General features: G+C 39.1%; 1 protein-coding gene across 1 annotated transcript in view; it reads right to left on the bottom strand.

Moving 5' to 3' along the window:
* LOC124805202 (3-ketodihydrosphingosine reductase) overlaps window positions 1-13546 on the bottom strand; it is a 70259-nt gene extending 56713 nt beyond the window's left edge. The window contains exons 1-2 of the mRNA XM_047265698.1: window positions 13485-13546; window positions 3538-3653 (exon numbers count right to left, since the gene is read on the bottom strand). Of these exons, the coding sequence (XP_047121654.1) occupies window positions 3538-3645 (108 nt within the window). The 5' untranslated portion in view covers window positions 3646-3653; window positions 13485-13546. The remainder of the gene's footprint in view (window positions 1-3537; window positions 3654-13484) is intronic.
* Between the last annotated feature and the right edge of the window lie 2359 nt (window positions 13547-15905).

Raw genomic sequence — 15905 nt, 5'->3', positions numbered from 1 at the left:
TGTTTCCATTCAAAATTCAAACGCACAAGGCCATACCCGTACGAGCTGTGCAACAAAGGGTTGCCTTTGCTAATCAGATGCTCACAATGATTGATAGTGAAGGATTTGATGTTGGCTGCATCTGGTTTACAGATGAAGCACACTTCCACCTGAATGGATACATGAATAAGCAGAACTGGCGATTTTGGGGTTCCGAAAAGCCATATTGGTGTGAAGCGACACCCCTGTATTCTCCTAAAGTTACTGTGTGGGCTGCAGTATGCAGCAGAGGCATTATTGGCCCTTTTTTTCATTTAAGAAACGGTCACTGGTGCACATTACATTGCAATTTTGGAACAATTTGTCGCCACACAGCAAGCGTTAGAGAATTGACCAAGTACTGAAAGGATTATGCAAGATGGAGCCCGACCACATCGGACCGAACAAGTGTTTCGCTTTCTTGAGGAATACTTCGGGGATCGAGTCACTGCTTTGGAATATCACAAATTTACTGGTGCAGGCATGGATTGGCCTCCATATTCGCCAGATTTGACTCCCTGTGACTTTTTTTTGTGGGGCACAGTGAAAGACATGGTCTACCCGAAGCATCCCGCCACACTGGACGAGCTTGAATCGGCGATCTCTGTGGCATGTGAATCCATTTCGGTTGAGACACTACGAAATGTGATGGCGAATTTCATTCTTCATTTGCGCCACCTCTGTAGTGCCAATGGTGAACATTTTGAAAACATTGTGATGTGATTGTTTGCAAAGATTGTTTTCATACGATTATTTCACTTATGTGTGCCGATATGAGCTGTACAGCGTACAGCACCATCTGTTAGCAGCTTTTGTAACTATTATTTCAAACTACTGTATAAACTTCTTACAGCTTTCACAATAAACATACCGTTTACTGCATTCCTCTATCGATCTTTGTTTTTGAGATATTTAATTTTGAAATCAGGGAGTCCTTTTCTGGACACCCTGTATGATGCAGTGGGCTCACAGTGACATGCCACATCAAACTATTTTACTTTACATCACAGCAACAATTTGTAATGCACTTGCTGATCAGTGTATACGTAGAAGCATTACATTTGCAGCATACTGCTTTCCAATGCAAGAAATTAACATAAGCAAGGAGCTGTTTACTTCTCTGCATATTTTCTATTCTTTTTTATCTCTCTGTTAACTTGTTTACTTTTAAATGTTTCCTGTTAAATGTTGATAGTCACAAATCAATTAACCGTAACAGTTCACAATGTGAACCTCTCATACTCTCCACCATATAGCTGATCTCTTCTGGTCCCTGGCAGATCAGTTCCCGAGAATATATAGAGTACTAAACAACTGATTTCAAGCAAGTTCATTAATCCATTTTATCTAAATATGAGTGATCCTCTCTCTTACTGGCAAAAAAAAAACAAAAAAAAAAAACTATCTAATATATAAAACAATTATGATACATTTAAGGACAAAACTATTATTTCAAGTAGGTTGTATTGAAGGACAGCTCCGTAAATTCCTGTCAATTAGTTTGATAGCTAAAATAAAGCAGATATTCATGTACAGGAGTAGAACTTAATTTTTAAAAGTATAATCTGCAACTCTCAACAGTACCTTTCTCCATAACAAATCTGTTCATTAAACAAAGATCCTGTAATGGACTTGGATGTGGTGTTATTACCTTAAATTTCTTTCAACTGTAAATGCAACACAGACATTACATCACAAAATTCCCACCGATACCCAATATTTATGTTATAGTTTTATTCGCATGCACTTCTTCAGTGAACATGACATTTCAGGCTGTTTCATGGTTTTCACATAACCACGTTCATTCCATAAACACTATTGGGGGGGGGGGGGGGGGGGGGGGGGGGGGAGCTACACTAAACTCTCACTAATCCCACCCTCAGTAGTCTGGCCTCTCAGTAATATCCAGCCCACATCCTAAACAGTGCACAATAATGAATTATTGTGCACAAAAATTTTGTTAGTTAAATATAAAGTTAAACAATGCTACACACATATGAAATTGTGCCATTCTATATAGTTCAGTATCATGTCTTCTACAAGGACACATGTTGCAATAGACCTCAAACAGAAACTTGAAATTTCAGATAAAGAAAGATCTTATTTGACAGTATGCAAACCAAATCGATAGTGGGTTGGGAAAACAGAAGGCTATGTGAAAGAGTGTGAATGAATAACCAGATATAGCTGTTTATATACAGTTCATACAACAGTGCAGTAAAGGCGTTCTCAACACAGTGACATAAACACACTATCAGTGAAATATTGTGCTCACAAGAAAGTGTGGATGGACAGAGAAATATTGTCTCGGTCGTTCCACTAAGTGTTTGCACCAGTAGGTAGAAAAGAGCTGAAGAAGAAAAAGCTTTCACTGAAAGCTACCCTTACTACTGACAATGTTCCCAGTCATCCTTCTGACTCTTAATGTCCGATGTTATACAAACACTCATTCTTCCACCCAATGTGATATCCCTGTTTCAGCCCAAGGACCACAGAATTTTGGACTCAATTCAACGTCATTATCGACATGCACTTCTTTTCTCCTTTCCAAACGAATGTCAACATGACTCTGTCAAGACTATGCTGAAAGTGTGGAAAGCAATCAAGTTATGTGATGTTGTTTTGGAAGCAGCCGAGACATGGTATACAGTGGGGAGTGTTATCATAATGAAAAGTTGAAATAAAGTTTGGCCATCCAATGATGCAGAGTTGGATCTAGTACTGAGCAACAGGAATGGGCCAGTCAATTCGGAATCATCAATTGCTAATAGCTTGTACACTGCAATGTTCCACACACTCCCAAGAGAAGGAGAAATTAATGATGATGATTAGGCTAAGTGGCCAAATGAGGGAAACTAGGAGACAGACCACACTTTAACAGATGAAGAAATAATGAAAAGCACGCAGGAAAGTATTGATGAAAGTGATGAAGAAGAGAACATAGGACAAGAGAGCATGAAGATTTCTTACACTGCTGGTGCTGGAGCTGCAGATGTGTTCCTGGAATATATTAAGCAACAACCAGATACATGCAGTACCGATATAATGCTTGTAAATCAGTTGTGTGATAAAGCATGCTGCCACTGTGTATCAGTGTTGTGACAATTAAAAATTTGGGACATTTCACACTGAGTGATACTACTGTATAACTATGTACACACTCAAGGAAAACAAAATTTAAAAATGAATGTATCCTTGGATTTTATAAAATATATATGTCAAGTTTTTAAAATTGCATCTTTGGATTTAATAAAATATATTCCCTATCTTTTTAAAATAAATTTCAAACACACTCAATAATACAGTATTTGTGCTAATCTGGCACCCAAACGTCCAAGGAATGGCTGGATTCAATTTACAGAAAATATCATATGGGAAACCGTTGATTCACCTGATATTAGCCACATTTCTAATTGTCGTCAACCAGCACTACACAGAGTCTTAACAGTCACAAATTTGCCACTCGTTAACACTTTAATTATAAGTCAATATACTAAAAAAGATAAGTTTTCAACTTACAATGGCATGTTTTCCTTTAAGGCTGACTTTTTTGCTCTTTTGTCGTAAGATCCAAATGAGAAATATTACAAACACAAGTGAAATGGTAACAGCCAACAAAATCAACATTTTCACACCTGAAAACAAAAATTCACTCTAGTTTAATCTACAACCAATTAAATTTATGTACAAAACATAATACCTACTCTGCCAACAGTACACATCATCAGGTGCCAATCATTAAAGCTGTTTCATTCCTATACATACACCAAAGACATTCCTACAAGAAATATGCCTAATGTCTCATGATAATGTATTTCCTTTTGTAAATGTCACTGGACCATAAAACCTTCTTGGCTTCTATGTAAAAGCTTACATATTATATGCAATGAATTACTGAACTAATTTAATGCTTTCAAGAGAAGAATTAAAACTTGGAAATGTTCTTGATGTAATGTGGGTCACGTAATCTACACAGTATTTCCATCTGAGCCTTTTAACTTTTCTGCAATACATTACTCAAATAATCCCACATGTTCATACTGTGATCTAAGTGCCTATCATCATCATGATTATTATTATTATTTTTATTATTATTGGGAAGGTTTTGTAATACTTTTGGTATTCATTGCTTCTGGTCAGTTATAAGATAGGATCTTAAGGCCCTAACTGGTTAGGTCAAATATGCAACAAATAAAATAACATTATATAAAATAAAAAACAATCTACTCACCAAGTGGCAGCAGAGGAACGCACACACACACACACACACACACAAAACAGGATTTAACTTTCACAAGCTTTCGGAGCAAGTGGCTCCTTCTGGCAGAAGTTCTGGGTGGTAGTCATGTCGATATGAAAGGCCGAATAGTGCTTACATAACAGCTGGTACATCTACATCTATGTGATTGCTCTGCTATTCTCAATAAAGTGCCTGGCAGAGGGTTCAATGAACCACCTTCAAGCTGTCTCTCTACCGTTCCACTCTCGAACGGCGCGTGGGAAAAGTGAGTTCTTAAACTTTTCTGTGCGAGCCCTGATTTATCTTTTTATATCGTGATGATCATTTCTGCCTATGTAGGCGGGTGCCAACAGAATGTTTTCGCAATCGGAGGAGAAAACTGGTGATTGAAATTTCACGAGAAGATCCCGTCGCATCGAAAAATGCCTTTGTTTTAATGATTGCCACTCCAATTCATGTATCATGTCCGTGGCACTATCTCCCCTACTTCGTAATAATACAAAATGAGCCGCCCTTCTTTGTACTTTTTCAACGTCATCTGTCAGTCCCATCTGATGAAGATCCCACACCGCACAGCAATACTCCAGAATAGAGTGGACAATTGTAGTGTAAGCAATCTCTTTAGTAGACCTGTTGCACCTTCTAAGTGTTCTGCCAATGAATCACAGTCTTTGGTTGGCTCTACCCACAACATTATCTATGTGATTGTTCCAATTTAGGGTATTTGTAATTGTAATCCCTAAGTATTTAGTTGAATTTACAGCCTTCAGATTTGTGTGACTTACAGCGTAATCAAAATTTAGCACTCATTACTTCATGAGTATAAAGAGTGTTTCGCTAGAACGATATTTTCTGAATCCGTGCTGACTACATGCCAATAAATCATTTTCTTGGAGGTACTTAATAATGTTCGAATACAGTATATATTGCAAAACCCTACTGCAATTCGATGTTAGTTATATGGGCCTGTAATTCAATGGATTACTCCTATTTCCCTTTTTGGGTATTGGTGTGAATTGAGCAATTTTCCAGTCTTTAAGTACAGATCTTTCTGTGAGCGAGCAGTTGTATATAATTGCTAAATATAGCAATAATATTCAGCCTTCACTGGCGGTAATTATCTTAAGGCCCTAGTTCACAACCAGATATCCCGGGCCATCACATCCAATCCTGGTGATTCCTCCAAAAAACAGCTTCTGAGCACACCACTAGTACTGGTCTTGAACGTATCAATCAGCTAGTGCGACAAGGCCATGACTTCCTAAAATCATGTCCTGAAATTAGATCCATCCTGTCTGAGAATTTGCCCACCACACCCAGAATAGCTTTATGTCACCCTCCCAATCTGCGCAATATCTTTGTCAGACCCTGTGCTCCTTTTGCACCCATCTGGCTGTACCCACTGCAAGACTTGCCCTATGCACCCTCCTGCCACCACCTATTCAGCCCTGTAACTGACAAAACATGTACTAGCAAAGGGAGAGCCACTTGTGAAACATCATGTCACATAGCAGCTTTTATGTAAATATTGTTTGGCCTTTTATATCAGCATGGATACCACCGAGTTATCAGTCAGGAAGAATGTGCATAGGCACAGGGTGTATACAGGCAAAACACAATATCCTGTTGCAGGGCATGCTGTACAACATGACAGTCATGACCTCAGTGCCTGTTTCACCACATGCGCTATCTCGATTCTTCCCCCAGACACCAGTTTCTCAGAACTCCGCTGGTGGGAACTAGCACATGTCCTTCGTTTCACCACCCACCTGGCCTTAACTTAAGTTACTTCTTTCTGTCTCAGCATTTATTCACAGGAAATACTCCTTTCTTCGCTATATTTTAGTTTTCTACATCTTTCATTTTCTGACTTGTCTATTTTTCGCCATCCCCTCCCACCTCTGTTACATGCAATGCACTTAGCTTTTCACTATTATTAACTCATGCATGGTATTCTAGTAGTAATCTCTGTCTTGCATATTACCCTGTCTTCCACCTTTAAGCTCGCAGGTTTTCAAATCTGATCCACTGCAGTGCTCAACAATCAGTCCTTCCTCCTTATCCTGTCCCGTAAGTCTCCCCTGACCCGGGTTTTGGTGACTTTTCTAAACTGTATCCCTTCCCCTAAACATTTCCAGTTCTTATCCTTCACCCCTCTTCCTTCCCCTTCAACTCATCTGCCAGAATCTTGTAAAAAGTTAAATCCTTTTGTGTGTGTGTGTGTGTGTGTGTGTGTGTGTGTGTGTGTGTGTCCCTGCCAGCATTTAGTGAGTAGATTTTTTATCCATCCATTTAAATTATATTATCAATAAGTGATTGTTTTCGTTATTATAATATAAAATAAGACATTCTTGTACACTGCTCTGTACATCATATTTAATACTTACCACCTCACTTTATCTAAATATTCTACAGTAAGTCTGAAAAAGCTCATATTCATGTTTGTCCTCTCCCTCCTCAAATTTTAGATCATGTATCCACTAACTATACACATTGATATGATACTAAATGGATTTCATTTATTCTATTTTTGTGATTTGATTACTAGCACAGCAAAGAGCACCTTTTCCCATCCATTCATTCATTCATCATGTTCTGTATGTCCCATGATGGAGGAGAAACTTCAAGGATACAGAATGAGTCAAGATACATATTAAAAAAAGAGAAGGAAAGTAGTGTGTGTGTGTGTGTGTGTGTGTGTGTTTTTACGGCACTCCACAACAAAGTTATTAGAGCCTTTATGTTGCAAAATTGTCTCAGATGAATATAATTAAAACAGAAAACAAAAAAATGCCTAAAATATAATTTCACTTAGAAACTATATAAATGGCGCTGCTCTTGGTGAAGGCTATCACTGTTCATGGTGAGAGGTAGTGGCTGAAATTTGACATTCTCAGCACACTTGTGACACTGTGGATCTCAGAATATTGAATTCCCTAATGGTTTTTGAAATGGAATGTCCCATTTGTGTAGCTACAACTACCATTTTGTATTCAAAGTCTTGATTCCCTTCATACTGCCCAATCACATTGGAAACCTTTTCACATGAATCACCTAAGTGCAAATGACAGCACCACCAATGCACTGTCCATTTATACCTCGTTTACACGATACTCCCACCATCTGATTATGTGCATATCGCAATCCCATGACTTTTTTTCACCTCAGTGTAATACGCAAACAATATTTTTTTATCCTGTCAGTGTTAAAATATATCATTTAAATCTTAACTCAACCACAGAACAAAGAATAAAAAGTAAATCGAGATAATGTGACTGGCTGATCACTTCCTAAAACCCAAGATGAGCCAGGCAGCTTACACATTTTTTACCTTCTCCCGGAACTTTATGGGAAATATCTGACATCCCACAAAATTTTAAAAATCATACCACATTTGTTTCATTGTCAGCTAAAATAAAGGGCAGATCAGCTGGCAAACTAACCTTTGACCTCTAGTCTGAATATAAAATACAATCAGTTACAGTCTGACATATATACTGCAAGCACCCTGGGTCCTTGCACCAGAGCAGGGACCCATGTTATCTGACAGTACCCTATCGGAAGGTGCGGCCAAAACAGAGTGGTTTTCGAATGAGAACTGCAAATGTTTGATGACGAGGTGACGAGACAACCAAATCCTCCAATGGAAAACACATCTGGTATGTCATACAAGGCATTAGTGACAGTACATGTGTCATATGGTAGGAATGTCTTACCAACGCACCTAATTTGTATGCTTGGTAGGTGAGTGAGATTGCCACCTTGACCAATTTATGTGTTAGTAGGAATGTGATCACTCTCAAGAAAATGATGAAAACACAATAATTTGTCTAATAAGCTGCAACAAATGAACGCAACAGTTTCACAATCGTGCAGTTTTCCTGTGTTCTGGCAAAACATGTGTTTTAATGTGTTTGAAGTTGTGTTCTGTTTTGGAAGTTTTGACTCTTGAATTACTTTGTTATAGCATAGTTCACACCTGTCTATTTGTTGTTTTCATTTCTGTGAGACATCTACAAAATCTGTCTAAAAAGTATCCGTCCTTTGATTTTCCCACGTAAAATACATACGATAGCACGGTACCACCCTACACAGTAAGGAAGAGGCCTATATGCACATGCGTGAATTTTGTCCCTGCCTTCCAGCACATCAGTTGCTGCCTGTTGGTCGCAAGGTGCTACACAACGTGTTCGTCGGATTACTGACTCTCTCAAGATGACTGAACAAGCTGAGCAAAGATACTGCATCAAATTTTGTCAAAAGCTTGGTGATTCTCAAATGGAAACAATTTGTAAGATCCAGCAGGTGTTCGGAGAAGATGCGATGGGTGTAACACAAATTAAGGAGTGGTTAAACGATTCAAAAATGGCCACACATCAGCGGAGAGTGACCAGCGTTCTGGCAGGTTACTAACTGCTCGGAGTGCAGCTGTTGTTGATAGGGTGCAAAATTTGGTGATGGCAGATCATCATTTGACTGTGCGGGAGACTGCCCAAGAGGTTGGAGAGAGTAAAGATTCTGCACATGCACCAAGTGGCTGCGAAATTCATGCCCAAGTTGTTGTCATCGGAACACAAACACCTCCGTTTTGACATTGCACAGGACCTTCTGGACACCATCAACAATGATCCTGGGTTTCTGAACTCCGTGATAACTTGAGATGAGTCATGGGTGTACAGGTATGACCCAGAAACAAAAAGAGAGTTGTCGCAATGGAAGCATCCAGAGTCTCTGAGGCCGAAGAACGTGCAGCACGTGCGAAGCAAAATCAAGGTGATGCTAACTGTCTTCTTTGATGTCCGTGGAATTGTGCATCACGAATACGTACCGGGAGGACAAACAGTGACAAAGGAGTACTATCGAGATGTTCTCCGGCTGTTCGGTGCGAAAGATCAGACGTGTGGACGGCGAAAAACTGGCAACTGCATCACAACAACGACCCCGCACATTCATCCCATTTGAGCCAAAATTTCTTGGCCAAACATGGAATTACAGTATTCACCAACCTCTGTACTCTCCAGAACTGACTTCTTGGAACTTCAAGGTTGTTTCCAAAATTGAAGACGCCACTGAAAGGATCCTGTTTTGAGAGTTGAGAAGAGAGAGTGCGGAACACGAGGACAGAACTGAATGTCATTCCAAAAGAAGACTTCCAGAGGTGTTTCCGGCAGTGGAAGGATCGGTGGGCTAAGTGTGTGCAAGCACAAGGGGCCTACTTTGAAGGGGATTAGGGTCCAAACCCCGTCAGGTATTCAAAACATTTTTTCGGCCACACGTTGGATACTTTTTAGACAGGCCTCGTATGTGGTACCTCTCCTGCTCTCAATATTTATCATGTTTACTTGTGATGGTATTCTTACCACATGACTTATACTCAATAAACGGTGTATAGTATGACAAGTGCCAAGACTACAAAAGGGGAAAAGACATTTCAGTGACTAGATGGACAGTTCATAATGTTGTGGGAAAAAAAGTGAAGGACAGGAGAGAGAGGAGGTTCGAACACGGGTCATCCGCACGGCAGTCCAACACCGTGACCACTGAGCCACGACAAAGCTGCTATTTCAAGCTGCTCTATATTTCACTTCTTATCCTTCGACTGTTCAATGTTTCTATTCTGCCTTTTTTTCCACAGTTCAGTACATCTTTTTCCTGTTTTCATGCTTGATCTGTATCCACTGAACCATCTACCACAAAATCTGAAGGGGAGTTTCCTTGTTACATCTGCTTGTAAATATAGCTGCATCATTGAGGCACTCACCTAAAGTTTCAATGAAAATGGATTAAAAACACATACGAGTGCAGTTTCTACAGTACCTCACTAAAATTCTTGGCCTCTTCAGTAGCTGTGTGGCAGTCAGCTCCAGTTCTGAGTCAGTGTCAGTAGTTGGGGTAGACAGAAGCGTCCGATCCCACGCATCGGCTTTGACCTGTGACGTAAGGGTGTTGTCATGTGTGACGTCATGACGACGCGGAGTTTGGTTTGAGTGTGGCTGTCTCCAGTTCTGTTTTATCTTATTTTATTTACTTTTCTGATCTGTTCGTTCTATCTCATGAGATTTTTTTAAAATTTAAAAACACTTATTACTTATGTTAATTATCTGTTTCCTCCAATTTCTGTTTTAGTTTATTATATTTATCTTTCTGATCTGTTCGTTCTATCCCGTGAGATTTTTTTTTTTAAAGACAAAAACACTAATCAGCTACTGAAGCATCTGTATCTTATATGGGTTGCAGGGGTTACGACCCCTGGGGAGGTGGGTGGGTATTCATGCATGGCTGTCTTCACTTACACGTTGTAGCTACGCAAGGCGTCTAAATTTGTTTATATTTAGTTTGCCCCCCACCCAAAACACCCCATTTCCCGCGCTTGTCCCGTTAGTGTCATTAGGCTTCTTGTGGAAAGTGTGTGTGTGTTTGTTTTTGTTTCCGCCATATTTGTGATATCATGGGTCAAAGCAGACGGGCGGGATCGGACGCTTCCATTTTTCCAGTAGTTGGCCTATACCACGTGTCAAAAGATTATGAATCACAAAAAGCTTCATTGTTCAAACATGATTTGCAAAAACTACCTCCATGGGAGGACATATGGTTTGGTATGCTTGTGAATCTAGAAAAGCAGAAACCTGTACATCTCACACACCATGAGGAGCTGCTTCTGAATGGCAAGTGGCAACAACCCAGGCTCAGGCAGTTCTGCCTTGCTGCAAGCAGGCGCTGAGTATTTGATGTGATTAGATCTTTAGTACCTGCGACTATATGGTGATGCACATGGACTTCGTGCTACAATGGTGTAACAAAATGATTTATTAAGGGTAGCCTCCAAGTATTCCAGTATTAATTACTTGAACCCATGCCGTATCTCTCACATATACTGTGAGTTATTCAGAGTTCCATCCATACTGGATTGCCTTTGTGGACGCAGGCAGATTGTTGGCTACATGACAATATTCCTAGGCATCATTATATATAGTTCATAATGAATGGGCTTTCATAGCGTTGTTATTCAAAGTTCATGTTTTGTTTTTTGTTCAGTATTATTTGCTACAGGCATCCATGTGCTCAGTCTAAGAAGCAGGCTGTACCTATTTTTGACCGCTTTCTGTTTGAATGCCACATAGTAATTATGGTCTTGATATAGGCAATCACATCACTCAATATTTCCGTGTTCTAAGCATTGCGTGTTGCACTATAATGGTATAATTTTAAGACTACTTTTGTTAGTTCCAGACTTTGGGTTGAACACCATTGTATTTCAATTATCTCCGAAAGCTTTTTTTGCATTCAGTCAAACTATGATATGTATGTTGGCGCTTACTTAACTATGCTGTAATAAAGGCACTTGCAGTTTTGTGATGATATAATATATATTGCATTTATTGGAAATATAATGTATAGGATGTCTTAACTATGTTTTATCAGGAAGAAATCATAAAAAGTGTTTTTTTTTTAACTTTTATACTTGGAATCACAGTTGGTTTTAAATTACGTATTTCACTTTTAATGGTAGAAACTATGCACTGCAGTGACACCTGTCGTACTTGTTGCCAGTTCATCTTGTGCACTGGCTGTTAACAGTCTTGTGGCACCCTAATAGGCACGATGTGTGATCATATAGATGCAATGTTGTGGCAATTTATGTACACAGCAATTTTAACTTTTATTTTTGGCGAGCCAACACATCGTTCATGTCATATGTCATGCATTTGGTGATTTAATGGAAAGATTTTGTGTGCATCTGGCACAAGATTTTTATAATAACCTGTGCAAAGGTATGTTGTCATTGATTCCTCTATGGGTTAATCTGGCATTATCTGTTTAACAGTTTGTAGCACCTATTGTAATGTTATTACAGATCTGATGATAGTAACATAGTTTACCGAAACCAATTAGGCTATCCACAATACAGTGTTTTATTGCTTTCGCGGATAAGAAGTTTTTCTTCTCCTAAAGAATATAAGATGGGTACAAAGAATAAACAATGAAGATATTCTGAATCAAATTGAATAGGAGAGGTCTCCATTGCACAACTTGACTAAAACGGGGATAGGTTGGTAAGACATATTTCGAAGCTGAAGTAGTACTTTGTTTATTAATAGAGGAGGGGGGGGGGAGGTTAATTGTAGTAAAGGGAGACCAAGGGTTGACAACAGGAAGCACATTAAAATGAATGTAGGCTTGTGTACAACCTAGAATGGAGAATTGCATCTCAACAGTATTGAGACTGGGTACAACAGTAGAAATGCTACCTCCTCATTAGCCACTCTTTCGATAAATTATGTGATGTCAGGGTTGATAAGCTCAGTTAGCTTCATGGAAATAATAATAATGATGATGATGATAATAACAATAATATCGAGTGGCAACAGTAGCAAGCTGAGAAAACTTCTGAAACACTTATCCAATCCGAACAAGACAGTGTCCATATTGTTTTGTAATGCAGCATTACAAATGAAGCAGTTTTGACCCAAGGAATACTGCGAAAGTGGTTAGTGTTACCACTCAGTAGCCTAGCATGAGTGGAGGAAATATTTTGTTCATGCAAAGTAACTACTGTCAGGTACATTTTTAGACTTTGAATTAACTACTGAACATTATAGTAATTTTCTTGCGCAAATTTTTTCAATTTGCTGTTATTACCATGTAACTGAATGCCACGGTGACAGTATCTCACACCACACAAAACTGTCGTTTATGTGCTGTGACATTTGCATATCCATATGAACAGAGAGAGAGAGAGAGAGAGAGAGAGAGAGAGAGAGAGAGAGAGAGCTTATTATTGGAATATGGGTTACAAACATATTTTCACTGTCTACGAAGTAGTAGACGTTGTATGGCTACATACTTCGGTTGGCGTAGAAGGTGTTCCTTCACGAAATTAGATTTTCTTTTTCCGATTAAAAAACGAGACGGCATTTTTCCTATGATCATTAAAGGTAATTACGATCCGTTCGATAGATCCCCCTCACAGAATTACGAGATTAGTTAAACACACACACACACACACACACACACACACACACACACACACACACAAAGCTGACTAAACAAAGTTTTGAAAATAGACCGGAGGTATTAAGAAAGTTGTTACGCCTCAGTACAGCCCCAAAAAAACACTATAACACGATGTTAGTTAGTCACATGAATTCTGTTATGTTCACACACCATTCGAAAACATCTGACATTGTTCACTGCAGCTCATTTTCCAGTTACAGTTTATACTGACCGGTAGCACCTGTAGATGTTGTCACACGATATAAACAACTACTAACTTTGCCAGCTAGTATACTTACAATCTTTGGTCTGCAACGTCGATTCAAAGATGTAAGTAAATCCTTGCCAAATGGCACATGTCAACTAGCAAGTAAACTTCTGCAAGTAGCTTGCAGAAGCTAATTCTGTACGTTACTCGCTATTTCCGTCTACTTGCAGAAGTAGTTTCCGCAAAGTAGTGGAAAGAGTTTCTTGCATTTTGCTGCAAGTACGTGCCACTTGCTGTTAGTTCTTCTCAAATTTGCAGGAGTTTTGTGTGTTCAGTACCGGTATAACGTCAGGGTTGAAAGGGAGAATGACACAAAGACAGATGAACGAACCAAAGAAATGTACAAAACCTAAACTTGTTTCAAATCAATTCAAGGATCCCCAGTAACCGATTTCACATCTAACGCTGAAGAGCGACCTTAAGTCTTGCAATTACAATACAATATATCGATCACAACACGCAACAAAGAAACGCATAGTGCACCCTAAACGTCGTAATACATGTGTGTTTGCTTATTTGACCTTCAGTGTGAGTGCACTATTTAGCCACTAACAGCGAAAATTGGAATATGTTCAACTTCTTGACAGGTATCGAAGCACTACTCTATCATTACATATTAAAAGACTAATAATACTTGTAGGGAATGGAAACTTAAGATTGTTAAGATATGAAAGGAATTGTTGTCAAAGTTGATCATTCATTCTATTTATTTATTTCAAATTCCATGAATCCATATAGTGACGCGCAGTCCGGAACCGCGCGACTGCTACGGTCGCAGGTTCGAATCCTGCCTCGGGCATGGATGTGTGTGATGTCCTTAGGTTAGTTAGGTTTAAGTAGTTCTAAGTTCTAGGGGACTGATGACCACAGTAGTTAAGTCCCATAGTGCTCAGACCCATTTGAGCCAATCCATATAGTGATGAATCACAAGGATATGGAATGAGTCAGGTTTACATATTTACAGATGCACAATACACATTATTACAATGACAGGAAAGAAGCAATCTGGTGATATAAGCTTAAAGCACTCCGTCTTCAGACCACAAGTGGCCCATCGGACCATCCGACCGCCGTGTCATCCTTAGTGAGGATGCGGATAGGAGGGGCGTGTGGTCAGCACATAGCTCTCCTGGTCGTTATGATGGTTTTCTTTGACCGGAGCCGCTACTATTCGGTCGAGTAGCTCCTCAATTGGCATCACGGGGCTGAGTGCACCCCGACAAACGGCAACAGCACATGGCGGCTGGATGGTCACCCATCCAAGTGCTGGCCACGCCCGACAGCGCTTAACTTCGGTGATTTCACGGGAACCGGTGTATCCACTGTGGCAAGGCCGTTGGCATAAGCTTAAAGGGTGTACTAAAATCAAATAGATACAGTTCAAATAAACATGATGTAAAATACTGAAAATAACTTTTGGTACAGAAAAAAGAAAATTCGTAGATTGATCATCTGAGGTAGCGAAGACAAATTACACCAACATAATACAAACAGAGACTAGAATATGAACAGGAAATATAATAAAAAATTACAAAGACAGTCAATGAGTATGCCTACTCTGCTGTAGGCTTTGATATCAGATGGAAGAGAATTGAAAAGTTTTGTGACAGAATAATGAACGCCTTTTTGTACGATACTTAGCTGTTTTAGATCTCTGTGTAAATCATTTTTAGACCTAGTATTGTGATCATGGCATGCATTATTGAATGTGAAAAGAGAGTCGTTATTTAAGACAAAAATCATCAAAGAAAATAAGTACTGGCATGTGGTGGTTAATATTTGGAGCTTACAGAACAGGTTTCTGCAAGAATATCCTGTATGAACACCACTCATGATTCTAATTGCTCTCTTTTGTGCACTGAAGATTATTTTGGTTAAAGGTTGATTACCCCAAAAAATTATACAATATGACATGATGAAGTAGAAATAGCCAAAGTAAGCTGCTTTGATAGTATTCATATCACAAATGGGGGTAGTTACACCCAGGGCATTAGTTGCTACACTTAGTCTTTTATGAAGATCTAGAATATGCCCAGACCAGTTTAACTTCTCATCAATTATAACGCCCAGAAACTTAAAGGTGACACACTGCAATATATTTTGACTGTCAAAGTGTAAGTCGATAGCTTCATTTTCTTGCAGTGGTCCATGAAATTGAATATGATGTGTGTTTTTTTTTTTTTCAATATTTAGTATGAACCCATTAGACTTAAACCAGTGTAGGACAACTACAAGTACAGCATTACATTTATTTACTTGTTCACTGATTGATTAACTGTCAAGCATAATAGTAGTGTCATCAACAAAACGAGTGAATTCGCTCTCAGTGTTTGTACAGAGTGGGAGAACATTGACAAAGATAAGAAACAGTAAAGGCCCCAAAAG

The sequence above is a fragment of the Schistocerca piceifrons genome, chromosome 7 (genome assembly GCF_021461385.2).
Source record: "Schistocerca piceifrons isolate TAMUIC-IGC-003096 chromosome 7, iqSchPice1.1, whole genome shotgun sequence".
NCBI lineage: Eukaryota > Metazoa > Arthropoda > Insecta > Orthoptera > Acrididae > Schistocerca > Schistocerca piceifrons.
Note: the sequence above shows the minus strand (reverse complement) of the source record. Positions and strands in the feature narration are given on the sequence as shown.